At 35.8% G+C, this 20,390-nt stretch overlaps 2 protein-coding genes across 2 annotated transcripts; both read right to left on the reverse strand.

The window, feature by feature from the left end:
* Positions 1-2,269: 2,269 nt before the first annotated feature.
* On the reverse strand, positions 2,270-6,586 carry GCK72_007176 (uncharacterized protein; the record flags this gene model as incomplete). The annotated part of the gene is made up of 18 exons (XM_053726020.1): positions 2,270-2,464; positions 3,253-3,450; positions 3,499-3,576; positions 3,950-4,038; positions 4,117-4,179; positions 4,259-4,345; positions 4,416-4,634; positions 4,679-4,777; positions 4,822-4,905; positions 4,956-5,045; positions 5,096-5,173; positions 5,226-5,318; positions 5,372-5,467; positions 5,516-5,602; positions 5,861-6,007; positions 6,056-6,232; positions 6,280-6,336; positions 6,382-6,586. The coding sequence occupies 18 exons, from the start codon at positions 6,584-6,586 to the stop codon at positions 2,270-2,272; spliced, it is 2,142 nt and encodes a 713-aa protein (XP_053590214.1).
* Positions 6,587-9,416: 2,830 nt separating this feature from the next.
* Positions 9,417-9,986, reverse strand: GCK72_007177 (uncharacterized protein; the record flags this gene model as incomplete). Its single annotated transcript, XM_053726021.1, has 2 exons — positions 9,417-9,857; positions 9,906-9,986. 2 exons carry the CDS (start codon positions 9,984-9,986, stop codon positions 9,417-9,419), a joined length of 522 nt encoding a protein of 173 aa, XP_053590215.1.
* Between the last annotated feature and the right edge of the window lie 10,404 nt (positions 9,987-20,390).

Consider the following 20,390-nt stretch of genomic DNA (forward strand, 5'->3'; position numbering starts at 1 on the left):
TGAAAGTGGAAAAAGATGCGGCGAAAAGATGTTTCGGGAAACGACATCCATGGTGATGAGCGCCCGATGAATTCACATGATCTTCCGAAAATCTCATGTTTATGCAATGTTCCGAAGAGCCAACAAAATTATGATTGTCTAACATGGTCGATTATTCATGGAGAGTGTAGACCGAAAGTATAGCTTTAATTTTTTTTATTTTACATTTTTGTATCCCTAGAGAGTTATGGTCATTTTTAGACGACAGCTCAAAAATAACTTTATTTTGCACCGAAATTGGTCGATTTGAGGGAGACATATTACTTTGTCAATATGTAACTTGCTAGAGAGTGCCCTTGCGAATAAGTTGTTAACTACAAAAATAAAGCTATACTTTTGATCTACGTACTGCATAAAAAGTAAAGTAGGATTATGTCAGACTAACGGAGAAAAGGCTCTTCAGCGCCTCCCATGAACGACAAATATTACAGGTCGAAAATTATGGAACTGCGTGTTTTCTGAAGACATCTGAATTAGTGTTTTAGAAGGAATCTGTGGTTAGTTTCTTTAACAATTTTCTATTGGTTTTCGATTTTCCAATCTGAAAAATCGGAATTCTGAAAGTCCTGAAAAATGATTCAAAGCATTTTACATCCCATCGGATCTTTTATTGAAAGTCGAACATATTCTATCGAGACTGGTCTTTGAATACTTATTTATTTCAGGAACTAAAAAAACAAGGAAGACTTGAACAAGTCCACAGTTTCAAGTGAAAAAATTGATGTGAGATAGGAAGCGAGGGACAATGACCGGGGAAAGAAAAATAAAAAGATTAAAAACGTCGACGATACGGGAGCGAAAATAAATTGGGGAAACTAGACAATGGTAGGAAGAGGCGGAGAATAGTAGAAACATGAACAACTAGAAAAGAAGAGAAAGGAAAAGTTAGAATCAGGGGATAGAGGAGTCAAGTTATAAATTAAAAATTGTGAGGAGGGGAAGAAAATAAGAGAAGGAGATAGATAAGAGCCATGGGTCTTCTGGGAGAATTTGACAATTTGACGACAAGTTGTCCTGGTGGTTCCTTCCGATCCTCGAATTAGGCTCTCACTGGCTTTTCCACCATTTCCACAGATCACGTATTCTTCACGAGCGTAACCAGAGGAAGAGGCAGTTGACAACACCAACTTTGAGAGTGTTCCTCGGTGTCGGTGATTGTTTCCAAAAGAAATTTTGCATAGATGTACAATTACTTTTGATCTGTGTATTTTATGCAAAATCTACTTTGGGAGACAATCAGCGACACCGAGAAACACTCTCAAAGTTGGTCATTTTCATCTGAAATTAGCTATCGGTGTAGTGTATTCACGAATGATAACTTATGTTAATACATTTTTACGGCATTAAATTGCCATAAAAATGTATTAAGTAGCACAATTTGTAAATACCTCCATTTGAGTAAAGCACTGTTCTCATTTAATCTGACGAGAGAAATCTTCGGAGTGTTCACTTCCAAATAACTTAAGAATTTGGTGCCTGATACTTTCGAGTCCTAAGATCCCGAATCTGAAATAAAATTCTGCTAAATCCTTCTCTGAGCCGAGTTATGAGCCGTCAAATTTTTCCTATGGTTAAGCTTTTTTTTCGAAAGGATTACTCATAACTCGGCTCACAGAAGAATTTAACAAAAATCTATTTTAGATTCGGAATCAATGGACTCGAAAGTATCAGGTGCCAAATTTTTGAGTCCTTTTTTTTTCTTCGAGGACATCCCTTGTGAAAGACACGGTAACGTGACAAGTTGAGTTGACAACCATCAATGTTTTCTTAACATTTAATGTTCCTGTCGAGTTACTAGAGGATCTATTCACAAACAATAACTTGTGCTATTTAATACATTTTTATGTTATTAAATTGCCATAAAAATGCATTAAATAGCACAAGTTATTGTTCGTGAATAGAACCATAATGAACCTACTCACAAGTTGCAAAAAAGAAACAAAACTATTTTTAATACTAGCAAAAATAGTTGTTTGCTTTTTTGCTACCTTGTGAATAAGTCTATAATCATGCTATTCACAACCTTTAAAAAAATGTACTTTAACACAAGAAAAGTGTAAATTAATTCACATTTTCTTGTATAAAAATACATTTTTTACAAGTTGTGAATAAATGGTTTTTTTAATCCAAAGTACCTACATGGCCTGAAATAAATAAAAAGACGAGAGTTTTCCCATAAAATATTTATTATCCCAAAATACCAAAAGAACAATTTAAAAACAATCAAACCTCAACTTATAAAATTATAAGAAGTTGGGCACTCATTAAGAGTGCCCAACTTTTTACGCATCCTTTCAAAAACCTCCTCCATTATTTTCGGATTTGGTTTGAAGGTGCAGGTGACGAACACGATTCGATCGATCTCGTGCCGTTTAAACGGCACGGGAGAATCGATTTCTTCCGTGGGGCTCATCAATGCGATCTTCTGCAAGAAATTCAAGTTCTTCCTGTTTGACCAGCTATATCTTCACGATGAGGCCAGTACTATTAATGCAGACGCGCCCGAAATAATGTAACCTTCTTGTCAACAGAGCGCGGCTGTATTGGTAGTCCCTGCCTCATCGTTCTGACTTTTGAAGAGAAAAAAAGGGATAGTCTGAGTTGGAGTTGGCTTTACGAGTGAAGACAGATGTCGTTTTATGACAATTTTCCCCCGGATTCCGGATATGTAATCAGTTTTTTTCAATAGGAAGCTATGAGCAAAGTTATTCACGTTTTTTCGAAAACCTGGTGTAAAAGTGAGAAGTTTCGGGAGTCTCAAAATTTATTGACAGTGCATCCCTCTTACAACTGCGCTCCACCACAAACGAGAGACTTTTGGCGAAAGACGCCTACACGGATTTTCACAGTTTTTGAACTATTCCACATTTTTAAGGGTAAAGTATTTTTTGTGAATTGTTATGAAAAAAATGTAGAGTTGGTCAAAAACTGTGAGCCAAAACTCTCTCATTTGCGGTAGGGCGCAGTTGTAAGAGGGATGCACTGCTAATAAATTTTGAGACTCCCGAAACTTCTCACTTTTGCACCAGGTTTTCGAAAAAACGTAAATAAGTTTTGTCGGGGACTTCCGTTGCAAAAACTGATAACATTTTCGGAATCAGCGTAAAATTTGTTAAACGGCAGCATTTGCCCCATCTCGACCATTTCCTAGTAAGGTCTCTATCCAGACGGAACAATCTCCGTTTGTTCCTTCTTCAAGCTAGATTCGCTCACCTTCTCCTCATCGTAGAGGACGATGAAGACGTCGAAGGATGGGTAGTCCTTCATGAGCCGTCTGACCATCACCGTCTCCCAGGCAGAGGTATCCGTGGTGATCACGTGTTTCATATTGAACACGTTCTGAGCCTCGGTGTACGTGAAGGGGACTGCCTGGATGCTTGGGCGCATTCCGGGGGTTTTGCATTGGAACAACTGAAAAATAAGAAGTTGAGTCAAGACTACTCATGGTTTAAAATTTACCCGTGGCCTGGTGAAGATCTTGTTGAGGTCGCTGTCTCCTATTGCGATCGAGAATTTGTTGGAGCATGTTGGGAACGTCTGAAATTGAATTTTTGCATGTTTGGAAATGTCTTGAATATATGTAGTGAGGTCTTGCGAGAATTTTCTGGCAGACGTTCACAATTTGGAGAAAATGTTCGTATTAGCTCGGTACAGTTCTTACAACTGCGCTCTACCGAAATCTCATTGAGAAATATCTCTTTTTCTCTGAGCCTCTCAATTTTGCAAGCAATACTTGTTCATTTCGGTAGAGCGCGGTTGTAAGACGCGTGTCGTTCCAATATCTCTTGAACACGACATGTGCCGAGCAGAGCCAAGGCTCGCGAGACGAGAAGAACCAAGGCTCACAACGCTCGCCGGGTATCAATGCTCGCCAGACGTCAAGATCAATCCCAACTAGATATCAACTAACCAGAGAGTACTCCGGGAAGATAGTTCTGAAGTTCGGCTTCTCGCTGGTTCCATCGAATACATATTTTGTTGACTTAGTGCTACTGGTGCCTGTAATATTGTCATTTTCAGCATCATCTTGAAACTTCCAGTTTTTTTGAATAAACCAAAAGTTTGTCTAGAACTTACCGGCTCCTGGCAAGAGGGTGGATACTGGAATCTGGTTGCCGGGTTTCGTGATGATGGAGGTTTCTGAAAATGAGGTTTCTTGAGATTCATCAGACGCTTTTCCAAGATTGTAATGAAAAATCTTAATAGCTACTAAACCAACCCGAGGACGAAGAAATCGAGGAGGTGATTGGTGGGGTCAGGGTTCCAAAGCTCGTGGGGAGTCCGAAGGACGTCGGGATTGGGGTTTCTGTAAAATTTATAATCCGTTTTGGATGAAATGTTGGCAATTTTTCATTGAAAATGCCCTATCTACGAACCGGTTCTTCCAACGGTCTCCGACTCCGTGGTACCGGCTGTGGCTTCTTGTGATGTTGTCGTGGGTGTAGTTGATTGGGATGACGAATCAGACGCAGTGGTGGTGACTTCTGGAGCATCAGTGGCTTTATCACGGGTGGTGTCTTGAGCTTCTGTTGGAGACGGAGTTGGCTTGATAGTGGTGGAAGCAGTGGTGGTGGTGGTGACTACCGGAGATGGATCTGAAGACACTTATGATTCACCAATAACTATTATGCGTTATTACTCTCGACGTCAACGGTGTGAGGCCCTTGAGTTTTTGTCGTTGATGGAGTTGGTTTGGTGGTGGAAGCAGTGGTAGTGGTGGTGACTCCTTGAACAGTGTCTGAAAAAACCTTCAATTTGCCTGTCGTTGTATATCCTCATTACTTTCGATGTCGATGATTTGAGGCTTCTTGGTCTGTGTGCTGGTTGAGGTCTGAACAGTGCGGCTAGTAGATTCAGGAGCGGGGTCTGAGAAAGAGTTATTTTATTTGGTACCAATTCCCGACTGGTCAGCTTACTCTCGATGTGAGGTTCCTGAGTTACAGCTCCTGTTGAAGTGGAGGACTTGGTGCTGACGGTAGATGATGTAGAGACCACTGGAACGGTGTCTGAAAAATTGGTTCATTTGTTGTTCTGAGCAGAGAAGAGCATAGTTTACTCTCGATATCCACGAAGTGAGGTTCTTTGGCTCCCGATGTTGTAGATTTGATAGTAGTGGTACCGGCAGGGACAGTATCTGAAACAATCATTAATTTTTTGTCTTGTCTTTGGTCCAATTGCTGATTTACTTTCGATGACGACGAAATGTTGCGTTGGCTCGGATTTGGTGGTAGTGGCAGTAGTGGTGGTGGCAGTACTGGTGGTAGGAACCGGAACTGTGTCTGAGAAAGCAACAAATATTGATCCGTCAATAACTTTAATTGGGTCGGATTACTTATGATTTCAACAAAATGTGGTTCTTGGGACTTGGCTGTGGATGAGGTGGATGATGTGAGGACGGTAGATGTGGAGGAAACTTTTGGCATCGTATCTGAAATAAACCACATCTCATTGATCCATGACTGGAAAATAGACGCACTTTCGATGACGACGAAGTGCGGGGTCTGAGTTGTGACTGTAGAAGAAGTGGGTATGGTGGAAGCAGTGGAGAGTTTTGGCACGGTATCTGAAATTTCAAATTAAAAAAATTGCTGGAAAACGAATGAATGGCTTGCTCTCAATCTCCACGAAATGTATCTTCTGGGTTGTGGTGGTAGATGGGGTTGGAGTGGAAGACGTGGTGGATTCAGAAGTCGAAGTTGTTGAGTCAGAAGCCGTTGATGATGGGACAGATGTCGAGGATGGTGTCGAAGAGGTCATGGAAGAGGAACTCGAATCTGAAAAGGAAACTTGTGTGCTTTTCTAGTCATAAGTGTCGCCAAACCAGTAGCGGAGCTCGATGCCGTAGAAGTTGTTGAGCCTTCAGTAGAAGTGGAAGACACATGAGAAGTAGTTCCAGATGACGTTGCGGGTGAAGTGTTTGAGGTGGATTTGGTAGAAGTAGAAGGCTCAGAGCTGGTAGAGGTCACATCTGAAATAGTTTTCTTTTTGGTGACACGAAACTTGTTCGGTTATTTACCAGGTGTCGTGGTGGAACCGACGGTTGTCTCGGTGGTCGAGGAAGATGGCTGAGTTGATGTTCCGACGGTAGAAGTCACTGGAGCTCTTGTGGTTGATGACGATTGAGAAGTCACAGTTTCAGCTGGAGTTGATGTTTGAGACAACGTAGAAGATCTTGGAACGCCAGAGCTCGACTCTGTAAATTTCCTTTTTCTATGTTGGTTTCCTATATGTCATTCAAACCGGTAGAGGTCTCGGAAGTGGATGAACTGAAATGAGTGCTGGTAGAGCTAGAGCCATCTGTAACTGAAAATTCATAAGCCAAATAACAGTTTTCTGTAATACCAGTCGTGGATTCCTGAGCTCGAGTAGTTGGAACGGCCTGAGTAGTTTTTGTAGATGATGTTGGCTCAATGGTTGAAGACACAATATCCAGAAGCGTGTTTCCAGAAGGAGAGGTTCGAACCGATGGAGTTCCAGTGGTGGACGATGTCTCTGAAAGACGATGCACGGATTTTTTAATTCTTCCAATTATTTCCATTGACATCATTTTCTATTTTTTGGAGTCCAAAAAGCATTTGACATCTCATTATTTTCGGGGGTACAGTACATCTTTTTGTCTGCGCAGGTGTTTCAGCGGAAAACATTGAAGAGTAAACGGAAAATCATAAAATTACCATGGCAATTAGAAAAAAGAGTCCCGTGCCAGGAATACAAGACCTCCGAAAAATCAAAAAATCAAAACATATCGTGTCATTCTTAAATCACAGTATGACTCGAGATAAAAAGATAAGCACGGTCTTCATAAAAGAACTGCAAGGAAAATTTAGACCTACTCTCACAAAACGAAATTGTAAAGAAATTTGTAGGTATAGCTTTAATTGTTTAATTTTCAGTGAAAAGCTCTAGGTCGGGAGTAAGAAAAAAGAAATTATTCTGAGTGGATTAATCACCAGTTCGATGCGAAAAGTCCTGGTTTCAGATATTATTTCAGGTCGAAATAGCAGTTTTCATTTTTCATTTCGTAAGCATCTATCAGCGTTTTATCTCTCAACATTATCAAATGAATGATAGCTTGAAACATCCTACAGAAGTTTTGATACATTTCTAACCAACGAATTTTAAATTTGGCTCATTAGTTTCTAAAAAAATCGATCACATTTCGAACACTTTGCGATTTTTCATTATTTTCTTGGAAACTAATAAGCCAAATCTGAAACCCGTCGATCAGAAATGTGTGAAAACTTTTATAGCATGTTTTAAGCTATCACTCGTTTGATTATGTTCAGAAATAAAAACGCTGATAGATATTTACGAAACCAAAAATGAAAAACTGTCATTTCGGCCTGAAATAATATCTGAAACCTGGATTTTTTCATTGAGTGGGTCGATAATGCACTGAAATTTTCTAACTTCCGACCTAGAGGTTCACACTAAAAATTAAACAAATAAAATTGTACACATGCAATTTTCTCAAAAATTTCGTTTTGTGAGAGTAGAGCCGAAAATTTTCTTGCAGTTGTTTTTTGAAAACCGTGATGAGGAATAAAAAATAATAGCATTTAAATTAAAACGAAAAAAGAATGAATGAATTTATGATTTGATCCTCCATAATGACATGGAACATTGGGATGGCATTATTGAAGCCTTGCCATTTCGCGCGTCATTATTGGTTTCCGTTTCTTATCGTACAGTTAGTAAAAATCTATGCGTACCCTCGTTCATGCATTACTGATAGTGAGATATTTGAGTTTAGAACGCGGAAAAATAGAACTGTGATAAAACAAAACTGTGAAATTATAGAATAGGTAAAAAACTGTTACAAGCCGGAACATTGGAAAAAAATAACTCTGTTTCGGGTTTTGAAAATTTCTATTGGGTTTGTCTAACATAGTTTTATTCAGTTTTTTGTTGACAATTAAATAGACAAAGACTAATTCTTCATGAAATAAGTGCTTTAGTTGACATTTCGTCTCGAAAATTGGTTCTAATTCTTCTAAAAAGTCAAGAATACAAACGCGCTTTATTTGAACTGAAGTTCCATTTTGTAGCAGTTGTATTTTGTAACAGTTCCATTGTGTTCAGTTCTATTTTGTAGCAGTTCCATAGAAGTTCCATTTAGTTTCACTTTGTTCAGTTCTATTTTTGTCTGTTCTATATTTTCACAGTTTTGTAATGTCACCGTTCTCTTCTTCCGAGTTCTAAAGTCAAATTCGCAAGCATTACTCTTTTTTTCTTCTTTTCTTTCTAAACCCCTCGAATTTCTAATTCATATGACCCCCCTCCTCCCACCCCAGATGTATTTCTTTTCAAACAGCACAAAGAGCAAAGTGCATTTTAATTGCATCTCATCATGTTTTCATATGAGGGTAAAAGCTTTTCTTTTTCGACATATGCTTTTAGCGGAATACATGGCGGAAGAAAGGAGAATAATGAGATTGTTATGGCAATATAAAAAGAAGACCGGAAGGTAATGGAGGAAAAGGATGATGCACTTACATTTTTAATCAAATTTTTACTCGTTACCATTTAGTCAGTTACCTTTTTCGGAGCGATAAAATGTTTTTGTGGCTTAGAGACCTACGGAATGACATCAGTAATTGTAGTTAAAAGCTTTCTGGAACTAGTTGTAAACACTAGTGGTTTTCTTTACTAACTGTTTGTTTTATGTTATTTCATTTTCATCATTATTGTTTCCTTTCCCACCAAATAATTTCATTGACATCATTTTCTATTTTTTGTAGTCAACATCACTTGAGTCCAAAAAGCCGAGAGCATTTTTATGACATTATTTTCGGGGGTACGGTAGGAGCTTTTCTTAGCGCACGTGTTTTAGCGGAAAACATTGACGAATAAACGGAGAATGATGGCATTGCCATGGAAATTGAGAAAAAGAGTCCCGTGCCAGATCGGGATACATGTCCCCGAGAAATCAAAAGTTCAAAACATCCAGAACACTTTCGGAATAGGGAAGAATAAATAAGTTCTATTAGACAAAAACCAGTTCATTAGAAGAAAGTTTCTAGTTAGCGAAATGAAAAATTTTAGCTCGGCACAGCTCTTACAACTGCGCTCCACCGTAATGCCCTTGAAAAATGTCCCTTTTTCTCCGAGTCTCTCAAATTCGCACTCAATTTTCTGCGGTTTCGGTCGATCGCGGTTGTAAGAAGCGCCCCGGGCTGTTATTCAAAGAGGAAATTTATCCAAAACTCAATATTCACTAAACCAGACGAACCAGGACCGTTATTCTGAACATAAGTACAGCGGACCATACGCCTCGCATCCCTGTGTTCAGCGCATTAGCTTTGATTAATAGATAATTAGATTTTTCCCTGAACCTATTACCCGTTTAGAACGAGAAAAACATGAGAACAAATAAACTAACCGGTGGATGTTGTTCCAACTGTTGATGTCTTGATAGCCGACGTTCCGGTGGTTGAGGCATCCAAAGTTGTTGTTCCCGTAGTTCCAGTAGTTGTTTCCGATGTAGTTGACGTCAATGTAGTTGAGGCGCTCGACGACTCTGTTGGAGTAGCAGTTGACGATGAACCGGTCGAAGTGAAGGTTGACGACGTCTCAGTGGAGGAGATCGTAGATGAGACATCAGTGGTTGAAGTTGATGAGGTTGAGGGTTGAGTAGTTGAAACGGAAGAGGATGATCCAGTAGTAGAACTTGATGTTGGCAATTTGGTAGTTGGGATAGTTGTCGACGGTCCGGTGGTAGTGGCAGTTGAAGACAGACCAGTAGTGATTCTAGTAGTCGATGATGTTGACGAGGTTGTAGTGGTACAAGTGTCCGGGAACAAAAAGACGTCGGATGGCTGTAATGTAAGTATCGCGATGATTAAGCACTCATTAATTTAACTTACAAAGTATTCGAGTTGTTCCACGTACGCTGCGTAGGCAGTTGTAAGCAAGAAAGGCAACAAGGTTTTGAAGGAGATCATCATCTTGAAAAGGAGAATGAGAAATATGAACTTCGGAGCCCCTTTTATAAAGCCAGATATTGCTATGGGCAACGGCGGAGAAACAAGGGACGAACATCCAATCGGAGACGAGAAGATTCGTATACGGTGGTTGAGTCGACGTGGGAATGAATCTGAAAGTCAGTCACTAGTCTTTAACATAGATCGACATTGATATCAATCGATTCGCAAATATTTTGATAAACAACCAACTGAATCAGTGAAAATTGAAATTTTGGTAAGCAAGAACACAAACAACTTTTTGTATTATCATAACCAACTTTTTTCGCCTCCCCGTAATTTTAATCACAAGTATTTTCGAATCTTGCTGAAATTTACTTCCGGGTCTTCCGCTACCGTAATCTTCAACTTCCTTGTGCGCTCGGATTTCCATGGAGATCGCACATCATTTGAATTTGTCTGGTCCCGTTTCTTATAACACGTGTATTAGTCTTCGCGCAGATTTAATGGGCTCAGAGAAACAATGAATCAATGAGAAAATTGAGAAATTCGTGACCGGTCAAATTGAGATCAAAGGGTATGAGGAACAATTTAGAATATCAGAAAACTGAATCCGATGAAATCAAAAAGTCTTTCACGTCGTCACTTTTTAGGAAACAGCCCGTATCTTTTTATGACGTGGATCAATCTGGAAACGAACAACACGTTCGGAATCCCCTATTTTTACTGAATCCGATGGTATCAAAAAGTCTTTCACTTCGCCACTTTTTAGGAAACAGCCCGTATCTTTTTATGACGTGGATCAATCTGGAAACGAACAACACGTTCGGAATCCCCTATTTTTACTGAATCCGATGGTATCAAAAAGTCTTTCACGTCGCCACTTTTTAGGAAACAGCCCGTATCTTTTTATGACGTGGATCAATCTGGAAACGAACAACACGTTCGGAATCCCCTATTTTTTCCGAATTCGATGTGTGTCTAACCGGTTTTGACACAGATAAGAATGGTGGGGGAAGTTAATTTCATAAAAAGTACCCTGTTTTTAGGAATTTCAATTATAATTTTATTGATTTCTAGATTTAAAAAAAGTCCTGTTTTTAGGAATTTCAGTCATATTTTCGTTGATTTCTAACCCGGGAGGATTCAAACCCGCGTCTACTGAAGAAAACTTCAGCCCGGATAGTATAGACTCCTTCACCCTCTGGTCGAAGTGTGTCTAACCGGTTCCGACACAGATAAGAATGGTGGGGAAAGTTAATTTCATAAAAAGTACCCTGTTTTTTGGAATTTAAATTATAATTTTATTGATTTCTAGATTTAAAAAAGTCCTGTTTTTTGGAATTTCAGTCATAATTTTATTGATTTCTAGATTTAAAAAAAGTCCTGTTTTTAGGAATTTCAGTCATATTTTTGTTGATTTCTAGATTTAAAAAAGTCCTGTTTTTAGGAATTTCAATCATAATTTTATTGATTTCTAGATTTAAAAAAAGTCATGTTTTTTGGAATTTAAATTATAATTTTATTGATTTCTAGATTTAAAAAAAGTCCTGTTTTTAGGAATTTCAATCATAATTTTATTGATTTCTAGATTTAAAAAAGTCCTGTTTTTTGGAATTTCAATTATAATTTCGTTGATTTCTAGATTAAAAAAAGTCATGTTTTTTGGAATTTCAGTCATATTTTCGTTGATTTCTAACCCGGGAGGATTCAAACCCGCGTCTACTGAAGAAAACTTCAGCCCGGATAGTATAGACTCCTTCACCCTCTGGTCGAAGTGTGTCTAACCGGTTCCGACACAGATAAGAATGGTGGGGAAAGTTAATTTCATAAAAAGTACCCTGTTTTTTGGAATTTAAATTATAATTTTATTGATTTCTAGATTTAAAAAAGTCCTGTTTTTTGGAATTTCAGTCATAATTTTATTGATTTCTAGATTTAAAAAAAGTCCTGTTTTTAGGAATTTCAATCATAATTTTATTGATTTCTAGATTTAAAAAAGTCCTGTTTTTTGGAATTTCAATTATAATTTCGTTGATTTCTAGATTAAAAAAAAGTCATGTTTTTAAGAATTTCAGTCATATTTTCGTTGATTTCTAACCCGGGAGGATTCAAACCCGCGTCTACTGAAGAAAACTTCAGCCCGGATAGTATAGACTCCTTCACCCTCTGGTCGAAGTGTGTCTAACCGGTTCCGACACAGATAAGAATGGTGGGGAAAGTTAATTTCATAAAAAGTACCCTGTTTTTTGGAATTTAAATTATAATTTTATTGATTTCTAGATTTAAAAAAGTCCTGTTTTTTGGAATTTCAGTCATATTTTCGTTGATTTCTAGATTTAAAAAAAGTCATGTTTTTAGGAATTTCAGTCATATTTTCGTTGATTTCTAACCCGGGAGGATTCAAACCCGCGTCTACTGAAGAAAACTTCAGCCCGGATAGTATAGACTCCTTCACCCTCTGGTCGAAGTGTGTCTAACCGGTTCCGACACAGATAAGAATGGTGGGGAAAGTTAATTTCATAAAAAGTACCCTGTTTTTAGGAATTTCAATTATAATTTCGTTGATTTCTAGATTTAAAAAAAGTCATGTTTTTTGGAATTTCAATTATAATTTCGTTGATTTCTAGATTTAAAAAAGTCCTGTTTTTAGGAATTTCAATCATAATTTTATTGATTTCTAGATTTAAAAAAAGTCATGTTTTTTGGAATTTAAATTATAATTTTATTGATTTCTAGATTTAAAAAAAGTCCTGTTTTTAGGAATTTCAATCATAATTTTATTGATTTCTAGATTTAAAAAAGTCCTGTTTTTTGGAATTTCAATTATAATTTCGTTGATTTCTAGATTAAAAAAAGTCATGTTTTTTGGAATTTCAGTCATATTTTCGTTGATTTCTAACCCGGGAGGATTCAAACCCGCGTCTACTGAAGAAAACTTCAGCCCGGATAGTATAGACTCCTTCACCCTCTGGTCGAAGTGTGTCTAACCGGTTCCGACACAGATAAGAATGGTGGGGAAAGTTAATTTCATAAAAAGTACCCTGTTTTTTGGAATTTAAATTATAATTTTATTGATTTCTAGATTTAAAAAAGTCCTGTTTTTTGGAATTTCAGTCATAATTTTATTGATTTCTAGATTTAAAAAAAGTCCTGTTTTTAGGAATTTCAATCATAATTTTATTGATTTCTAGATTTAAAAAAGTCCTGTTTTTTGGAATTTCAATTATAATTTCGTTGATTTCTAGATTAAAAAAAAGTCATGTTTTTAAGAATTTCAGTCATATTTTCGTTGATTTCTAACCCGGGAGGATTCAAACCCGCGTCTACTGAAGAAAACTTCAGCCCGGATAGTATAGACTCCTTCACCCTCTGGTCGAAGTGTGTCTAACCGGTTCCGACACAGATAAGAATGGTGGGGAAAGTTAATTTCATAAAAAGTACCCTGTTTTTTGGAATTTAAATTATAATTTTATTGATTTCTAGATTTAAAAAAGTCCTGTTTTTTGGAATTTCAGTCATATTTTCGTTGATTTCTAGATTTAAAAAAAGTCATGTTTTTAGGAATTTCAGTCATATTTTCGTTGATTTCTAACCCGGGAGGATTCAAACCCGCGTCTACTGAAGAAAACTTCAGCCCGGATAGTATAGACTCCTTCACCCTCTGGTCGAAGTGTGTCTAACCGGTTCCGACACAGATAAGAATGGTGGGGAAAGTTAATTTCATAAAAAGTACCCTGTTTTTAGGAATTTCAATTATAATTTCGTTGATTTCTAGATTTAAAAAAAGTCATGTTTTTTGGAATTTCAATTATAATTTCGTTGATTTCTAGATTTAAAAAAAGTCATGTTTTTTGGAATTTCAGTCATATTTTCGTTGATTTCTAACCCGGGAGGATTCAAACCCGCGTCTACTGAAGAAAACTTCAGCCCGGATAGTATAGACTCCTTCACCCTCTGGTCGAAGTGTGTCTAACCGGTTCCGACACAGATAAGAATGGTGGGGAAAGTTAATTTCATAAAAAGTACCCTGTTTTTTGGAATTTAAATTATAATTTTATTGATTTCTAGATTTAAAAAAGTCCTGTTTTTTGGAATTTCAGTCATATTTTCGTTGATTTCTAGATTTAAAAAAAGTCATGTTTTTAGGAATTTCAGTCATATTTTCGTCGATTTCTAGATTTAAAAAAAGTCATGTTTTTAGGAATTTCAGTCATATTTTCGTTGATTTCTAACCCGGGAGGATTCAAACCCGCGTCTACTGAAGAAAACTTCAGCCCGGATAGTATAGACTCCTTCACCCTCTGGTCGAAGTGTGTCTAACCGGTTCCGACACAGATAAGAATGGTGGGGAAAGTTAATTTCATAAAAAGTACCCTGTTTTTTGGAATTTAAATTATAATTTTATTGATTTCTAGATTTAAAAAAGTCCTGTTTTTTGGAATTTCAGTCATATTTTCGTTGATTTCTAGATTTAAAAAAAGTCATGTTTTTAGGAATTTCAGTCATATTTTCGTTGATTTCTAGATTTAAAAAAAGTCATGTTTTTAGGAATTTCAGTCATATTTTCGTCGATTTCTAGATTTAAAAAAAGTCATGTTTTTAGGAATTTCAGTCATATTTTCGTTGATTTCTAACCCGGGAGGATTCAAACCCGCGTCTACTGAAGAAAACTTCAGCCCGGATAGTATAGACTCCTTCACCCTCTGGTCGAAGTGTGTCTAACCGGTTCCGACACAGATAAGAATGGTGGGGAAAGTTAATTTCATAAAAAGTACCCTGTTTTTTGGAATTTAAATTATAATTTTATTGATTTCTAGATTTAAAAAAGTCCTGTTTTTTGGAATTTCAGTCATATTTTCGTTGATTTCTAGATTTAAAAAAAGTCATGTTTTTAGGAATTTCAGTCATATTTTCGTTGATTTCTAGATTTAAAAAAGTCCTGTTTTTTGGAATTTCAGTCATATTTTCGTTGATTTCTAGATTTAAAAAAAGTCATGTTTTTAGGAATTTCAGTCATATTTTCGTCGATTTCTAGATTTAAAAAAAGTCATGTTTTTAGGAATTTCAGTCATATTTTCGTTGATTTCTAACCCGGGAGGATTCAAACCCGCGTCTACTGAAGAAAACTTCAGCCCGGATAGTATAGACTCCTTCACCCTCTGGTCGAAGTGTGTCTAACCGGTTCCGACACAGATAAGAATGGTGGGGAAAGTTAATTTCATAAAAAGTACCCTGTTTTTTGGAATTTAAATTATAATTTTATTGATTTCTAGATTTAAAAAAGTCCTGTTTTTTGGAATTTCAGTCATATTTTCGTTGATTTCTAGATTTAAAAAAAGTCATGTTTTTAGGAATTTCAGTCATATTTTCGTTGATTTCTAGATTTAAAAAAGTCCTGTTTTTTGGAATTTCAGTCATATTTTCGTTGATTTCTAGATTTAAAAAAAGTCATGTTTTTAGGAATTTCAGTCATATTTTCGTTGATTTCTAGATTAAAAAAAAGTCATGTTTTTAGGAATTTCAGTCATATTTTCGTTGATTTCTAACCCGGGAGGATTCAAACCCGCGTCTACTGAAGAAAACTTCAGCCCGGATAGTATAGACTCCTTCACCCTCTGGTCGAAGTGTGTCTAACCGGTTCCGACACAGATAAGAATGGTGGGGAAAGTTAATTTCATAAAAAGTACCCTGTTTTTTGGAATTTAAATTATAATTTTATTGATTTCTAGATTTAAAAAAGTCCTGTTTTTTGGAATTTCAGTCATATTTTCGTTGATTTCTAGATTTAAAAAAAGTCATGTTTTTAGGAATTTCAGTCATATTTTCGTTGATTTCTAGATTTAAAAAAGTCCTGTTTTTTGGAATTTCAGTCATATTTTCGTTGATTTCTAGATTTAAAAAAAGTCATGTTTTTAGGAATTTCAGTCATATTTTCGTTGATTTCTAGATTTAAAAAAGTCCTGTTTTTTGGAATTTCAGTCATATTTTCGTTGATTTCTAGATTTAAAAAAAGTCTTGTTTTTTGGAATTTCAATTATAATTTCGTTGATTTCTAGATTTAAAAAAAGTCATGTTTTTTGGAATTTCAGTCATATTTTCGTTGATTTCTAACCCGGGAGGATTCAAACCCGCGTCTACTGAAGAAAACTTCAGCCCGGATAGTATAGACTCCTTCACCCTCTGGTCGAAGTGTGTCTAACCGGTTCCGACACAGATAAGAATGGTGGGGAAAGTTAATTTCATAAAAAGTACCCTGTTTTTTGGAATTTAAATTATAATTTTATTGATTTCTAGATTTAAAAAAGTCCTGTTTTTTGGAATTTCAGTCATATTTTCGTTGATTTCCAGATTTAAAAAAAGTCATGTTTTTAGGAATTTCAGTCATATTTTCGTTGATTTCTAGATTTAAAAAAAGTCATGTTTTTAGGAATTTCAGTCATATTTTCGTTGATTTCTAACCCGGGAGGATTCAAACCCGCGTCTACTGAAGAAAACTTCAGCCCGGATAGTATAGACTCCTTCACCCTCTGGTCGAAGTGTGTCTAACCGGTTCCGACACAGATAAGAATGGTGGGGAAAGTTAATTTCATAAAAAGTACCCTGTTTTTTGGAATTTAAATTATAATTTTATTGATTTCTAGATTTAAAAAAGTCCTGTTTTTTGGAATTTCAATTATAATTTCGTTGATTTCTAGATTTAAAAAAAGTCATGTTTTTAGGAATTTCAGTCATATTTTCGTTGATTTCTAACCCGGGAGGATTCAAACCCGCGTCTACTGAAGAAAACTTCAGCCCGGATAGTATAGACTCCTTCACCCTCTGGTCGAAGTGTGTCTAACCGGTTCCGACACAGATAAGAATGGTGGGGAAAGTTAATTTCATAAAAAGTACCCTGTTTTTTGGAATTTAAATTATAATTTTATTAATTTCTAGATTTAAAAAAAGTCCTGTTTTTAGGAATTTCAATTATAATTTCGTTGATTTTTAGATTTAAAAAAAGTCATGTTTTTTGGAATTTCAATTATAATTTCGTTGATTTCTAGATTTAAAAAAAGTCATGTTTTTAGGAATTTCAGTCATATTTTCGTTGATTTCCAGATTTAAAAAAAGTCCTGTTTTTAGGAATTTCAATTATAATTTCGTTGATTTTTAGATTTAAAAAAAGTCATGTTTTTTGGAATTTCAATTATAATTTCGTTGATTTCTAGATTTAAAAAAAGTCATGTTTTTAGGAATTTCAGTCATATTTTCGTTGATTTCTAGATTTAAAAAAAGTCATGTTTTTAGGAATTTCAGTCATATTTTCGTTGATTTCTAACCCGGGAGGATTCAAACCCGCGTCTACTGAAGAAAACTTCAGCCCGGATAGTATAGACTCCTTCACCCTCTGGTCGAAGTGTGTCTAACCGGTTCCGACACAGATAAGAATGGTGGGGAAAGTTAATTTCATAAAAAGTACCCTGTTTTTAGGAATTTCAATTATAATTTCGTTGATTTCTAGATTTAAAAAAAGTCATGTTTTTTGGAATTTCAATTATAATTTCGTTGATTTCTAGATTTAAAAAAAGTCATGGTTTTAGGAATTTCAGTCATATTTTCGTTGATTTCTAACCCGGGAGGATTCAAACCCGCGTCTACTGAAGAAAACTTCAGCCCGGATAGTATAGACTCCTTCACCCTCTGGTCGAAGTGTGTCTAACCGGTTCCGACACAGATAAGAATGGTGGGGAAAGTTAATTTCATAAAAAGTACCCTGTTTTTTGGAATTTAAATTATAATTTTATTAATTTCTAGATTTAAAAAAAGTCCTGTTTTTAGGAATTTCAATTATAATTTCGTTGATTTTTAGATTTAAAAAAAGTCATGTTTTTTGGAATTTCAATTATAATTTCGTTGATTTCTAGATTTAAAAAAAGTCATGTTTTTAGGAATTTCAGTCATATTTTCGTTGATTTCTAGATTTAAAAAAAGTCATGTTTTTAGGAATTTCAGTCATATTTTCGTTGATTTCTAACCCGGGAGGATTCAAACCCGCGTCTACTGAAGAAAACTTCAGCCCGGATAGTATAGACTCCTTCACCCTCTGGTCGAAGTGTGTCTAACCGGTTCCGACACAGATAAGAATGGTGGGGAAAGTTAATTTCATAAAAAGTACCCTGTTTTTAGGAATTTCAATTATAATTTCGTTGATTTCTAGATTTAAAAAAAGTCATGTTTTTTGGAATTTCAATTATAATTTCGTTGATTTCTAGATTTAAAAAAAGTCATGTTTTTAGGAATTTCAGTCATATTTTCGTTGATTTCTAACCCGGGAGGATTCAAACCCGCGTCTACTGAAGAAAACTTCAGCCCGGATAGTATAGACTCCTTCACCCTCTGGTCGAAGTGTGTCTAACCGGTTCCGACACAGATAAGAATGGTGGGGAAAGTTAATTTCATAAAAAGTACCCTGTTTTTTGGAATTTAAATTATAATTTTATTAATTTCTAGATTTAAAAAAGTCCTGTTTTTTGGAATTTCAGTCATATTTTCGTTGATTTCTAGATTTAAAAAAAGTCATGTTTTTAGGAATTTCAGTCATATTTTCGTTGATTTCTAGATTTAAAAAAAGTCATGTTTTTAGGAATTTCAGTCATATTTTCGTTGATTTCTAGATTTAAAAAAAGTCATGCTTTTAGGAATTTCAGTCATATTTTCGTTGATTTCTAACCCGGGAGGATTCAAACCCGCGTCTACTGAAGAAAACTTCAGCCCGGATAGTATAGACTCCTTCACCCTCTGGTCGAAGTGTGTCTAACCGGTTCCGACACAGATAAGAATGGTGGGGAAAGTTAATTTCATAAAAAGTACCCTGTTTTTTGGAATTTAAATTATAATTTTATTGATTTCTAGATTTAAAAAAGTCCTGTTTTTTGGAATTTCAGTCATATTTTCGTTGATTTCTAGATTTAAAAAAAGTCATGTTTTTAGGAATTTCAGTCATATTTTCGTTGATTTCTAGATTTAAAAAAAGTCATGTTTTTAGGAATTTCAGTCATATTTTCGTTGATTTCTAGATTTAAAAAAAGTCATGTTTTTAGGAATTTCAGTCATATTTTCGTTGATTTCTAACCCGGGAGGATTCAAACCCGCGTCTACTGAAGAAAACTTCAGCCCGGATAGTATAGACTCCTTCACCCTCTGGTCGAAGTGTGTCTAACCGGTTCCGACACAGATAAGAATGGTGGGGAAAGTTAATTTCATAAAAAGTACCCTGTTTTTTGGAATTTAAATTATAATTTTATTGATTTCTAGATTTAAAAAAGTCCTGTTTTTTGGAATTTCAGTCATATTTTCGTTGATTTCTAGATTTAAAAAAAGTCATGTTTTTAGGAATTTCAGTCATATTTTCGTTGATTTCTAGATTTAAAAAAAGTCATGTTTTTAGGAATTTCAGTCATATTTTCGTTGATTTCTAGATTTAAAAAAAGTCATGCTTTTAGGAATTTCAGTCATATTTTCGTTGATTTCTAACCCGGGAGGATTCAAACCCGCGTCTACTGAAGAAAACTTCAGCCCGAATAGTATAGACTCCTTCACCCTCTGGTCGAAGTGTGTCTAACCGATACCGACACAGATAAGAATGGTGGGGAAAGTTAATTTCATAAAAAGTACCCTGTTTTTAGGAATTTCAATTATAATTTCGTTGATTTCTAGATTTTAAAAAAGTCATGTTTTTTGGAATTTCAATTATAATTTCGTTGATTTCTAGATTTTAAAAAAGTCCTGTTTTTAGGAATTTCAATCATAATTTTATTGATTTCTAGATTTAAAAAAAAGTCATGCTTTTAGGAATTTCAGTCATATTTTCGTTGATTTCTATCCCGGGAGGATTCAAACCCGCGTCTACTGAAGTAACCTTCAGCCCGGGTATTATAGACTACTACATCCTCTGATCGACAAGTCTAACCGGTACCGACACAGATAAGAATGGTGGGGGAAGTCAAAGTTAAGAGTGGTAAAGTATCTCGATTCTAGGGTTTATAACTTACGTCTATCAAATTGATCGTCTTGTGATTCGTCTCGATCCATTGCTTTTTTGTCCACCGTTTGTTGCACTCGATCATTCCTGATCTATCACGACTGTTGGTTTGCTCTTCATGCGCTGTGGTTTACCACTGAAAAAGAAAACATTAATTCATAAACGAACTAAGCAAATGGGGAATATATGTACGAGATAAATCATGGTTATGTGGATATCTCAAAGATGGTCAAAAAGATAAAACAGAAGAGTCACCATCCAGTACGGGAAAATGGTGGACGACTGAGCCAAGAAGATGAGATGAGGAGACTGGGGGATCAGTGGGCGGAGTCTAGCAGCCATCTGTTGGTCTAATAGGATAAGTGATTTCCCATGGAGATAAGTGAGCTGGTGGTTTGTGTGAA

This window comes from Caenorhabditis remanei, chromosome II (assembly GCF_010183535.1).
Source record: "Caenorhabditis remanei strain PX506 chromosome II, whole genome shotgun sequence".
NCBI classification, from domain to species: domain Eukaryota; kingdom Metazoa; phylum Nematoda; class Chromadorea; order Rhabditida; family Rhabditidae; genus Caenorhabditis; species Caenorhabditis remanei.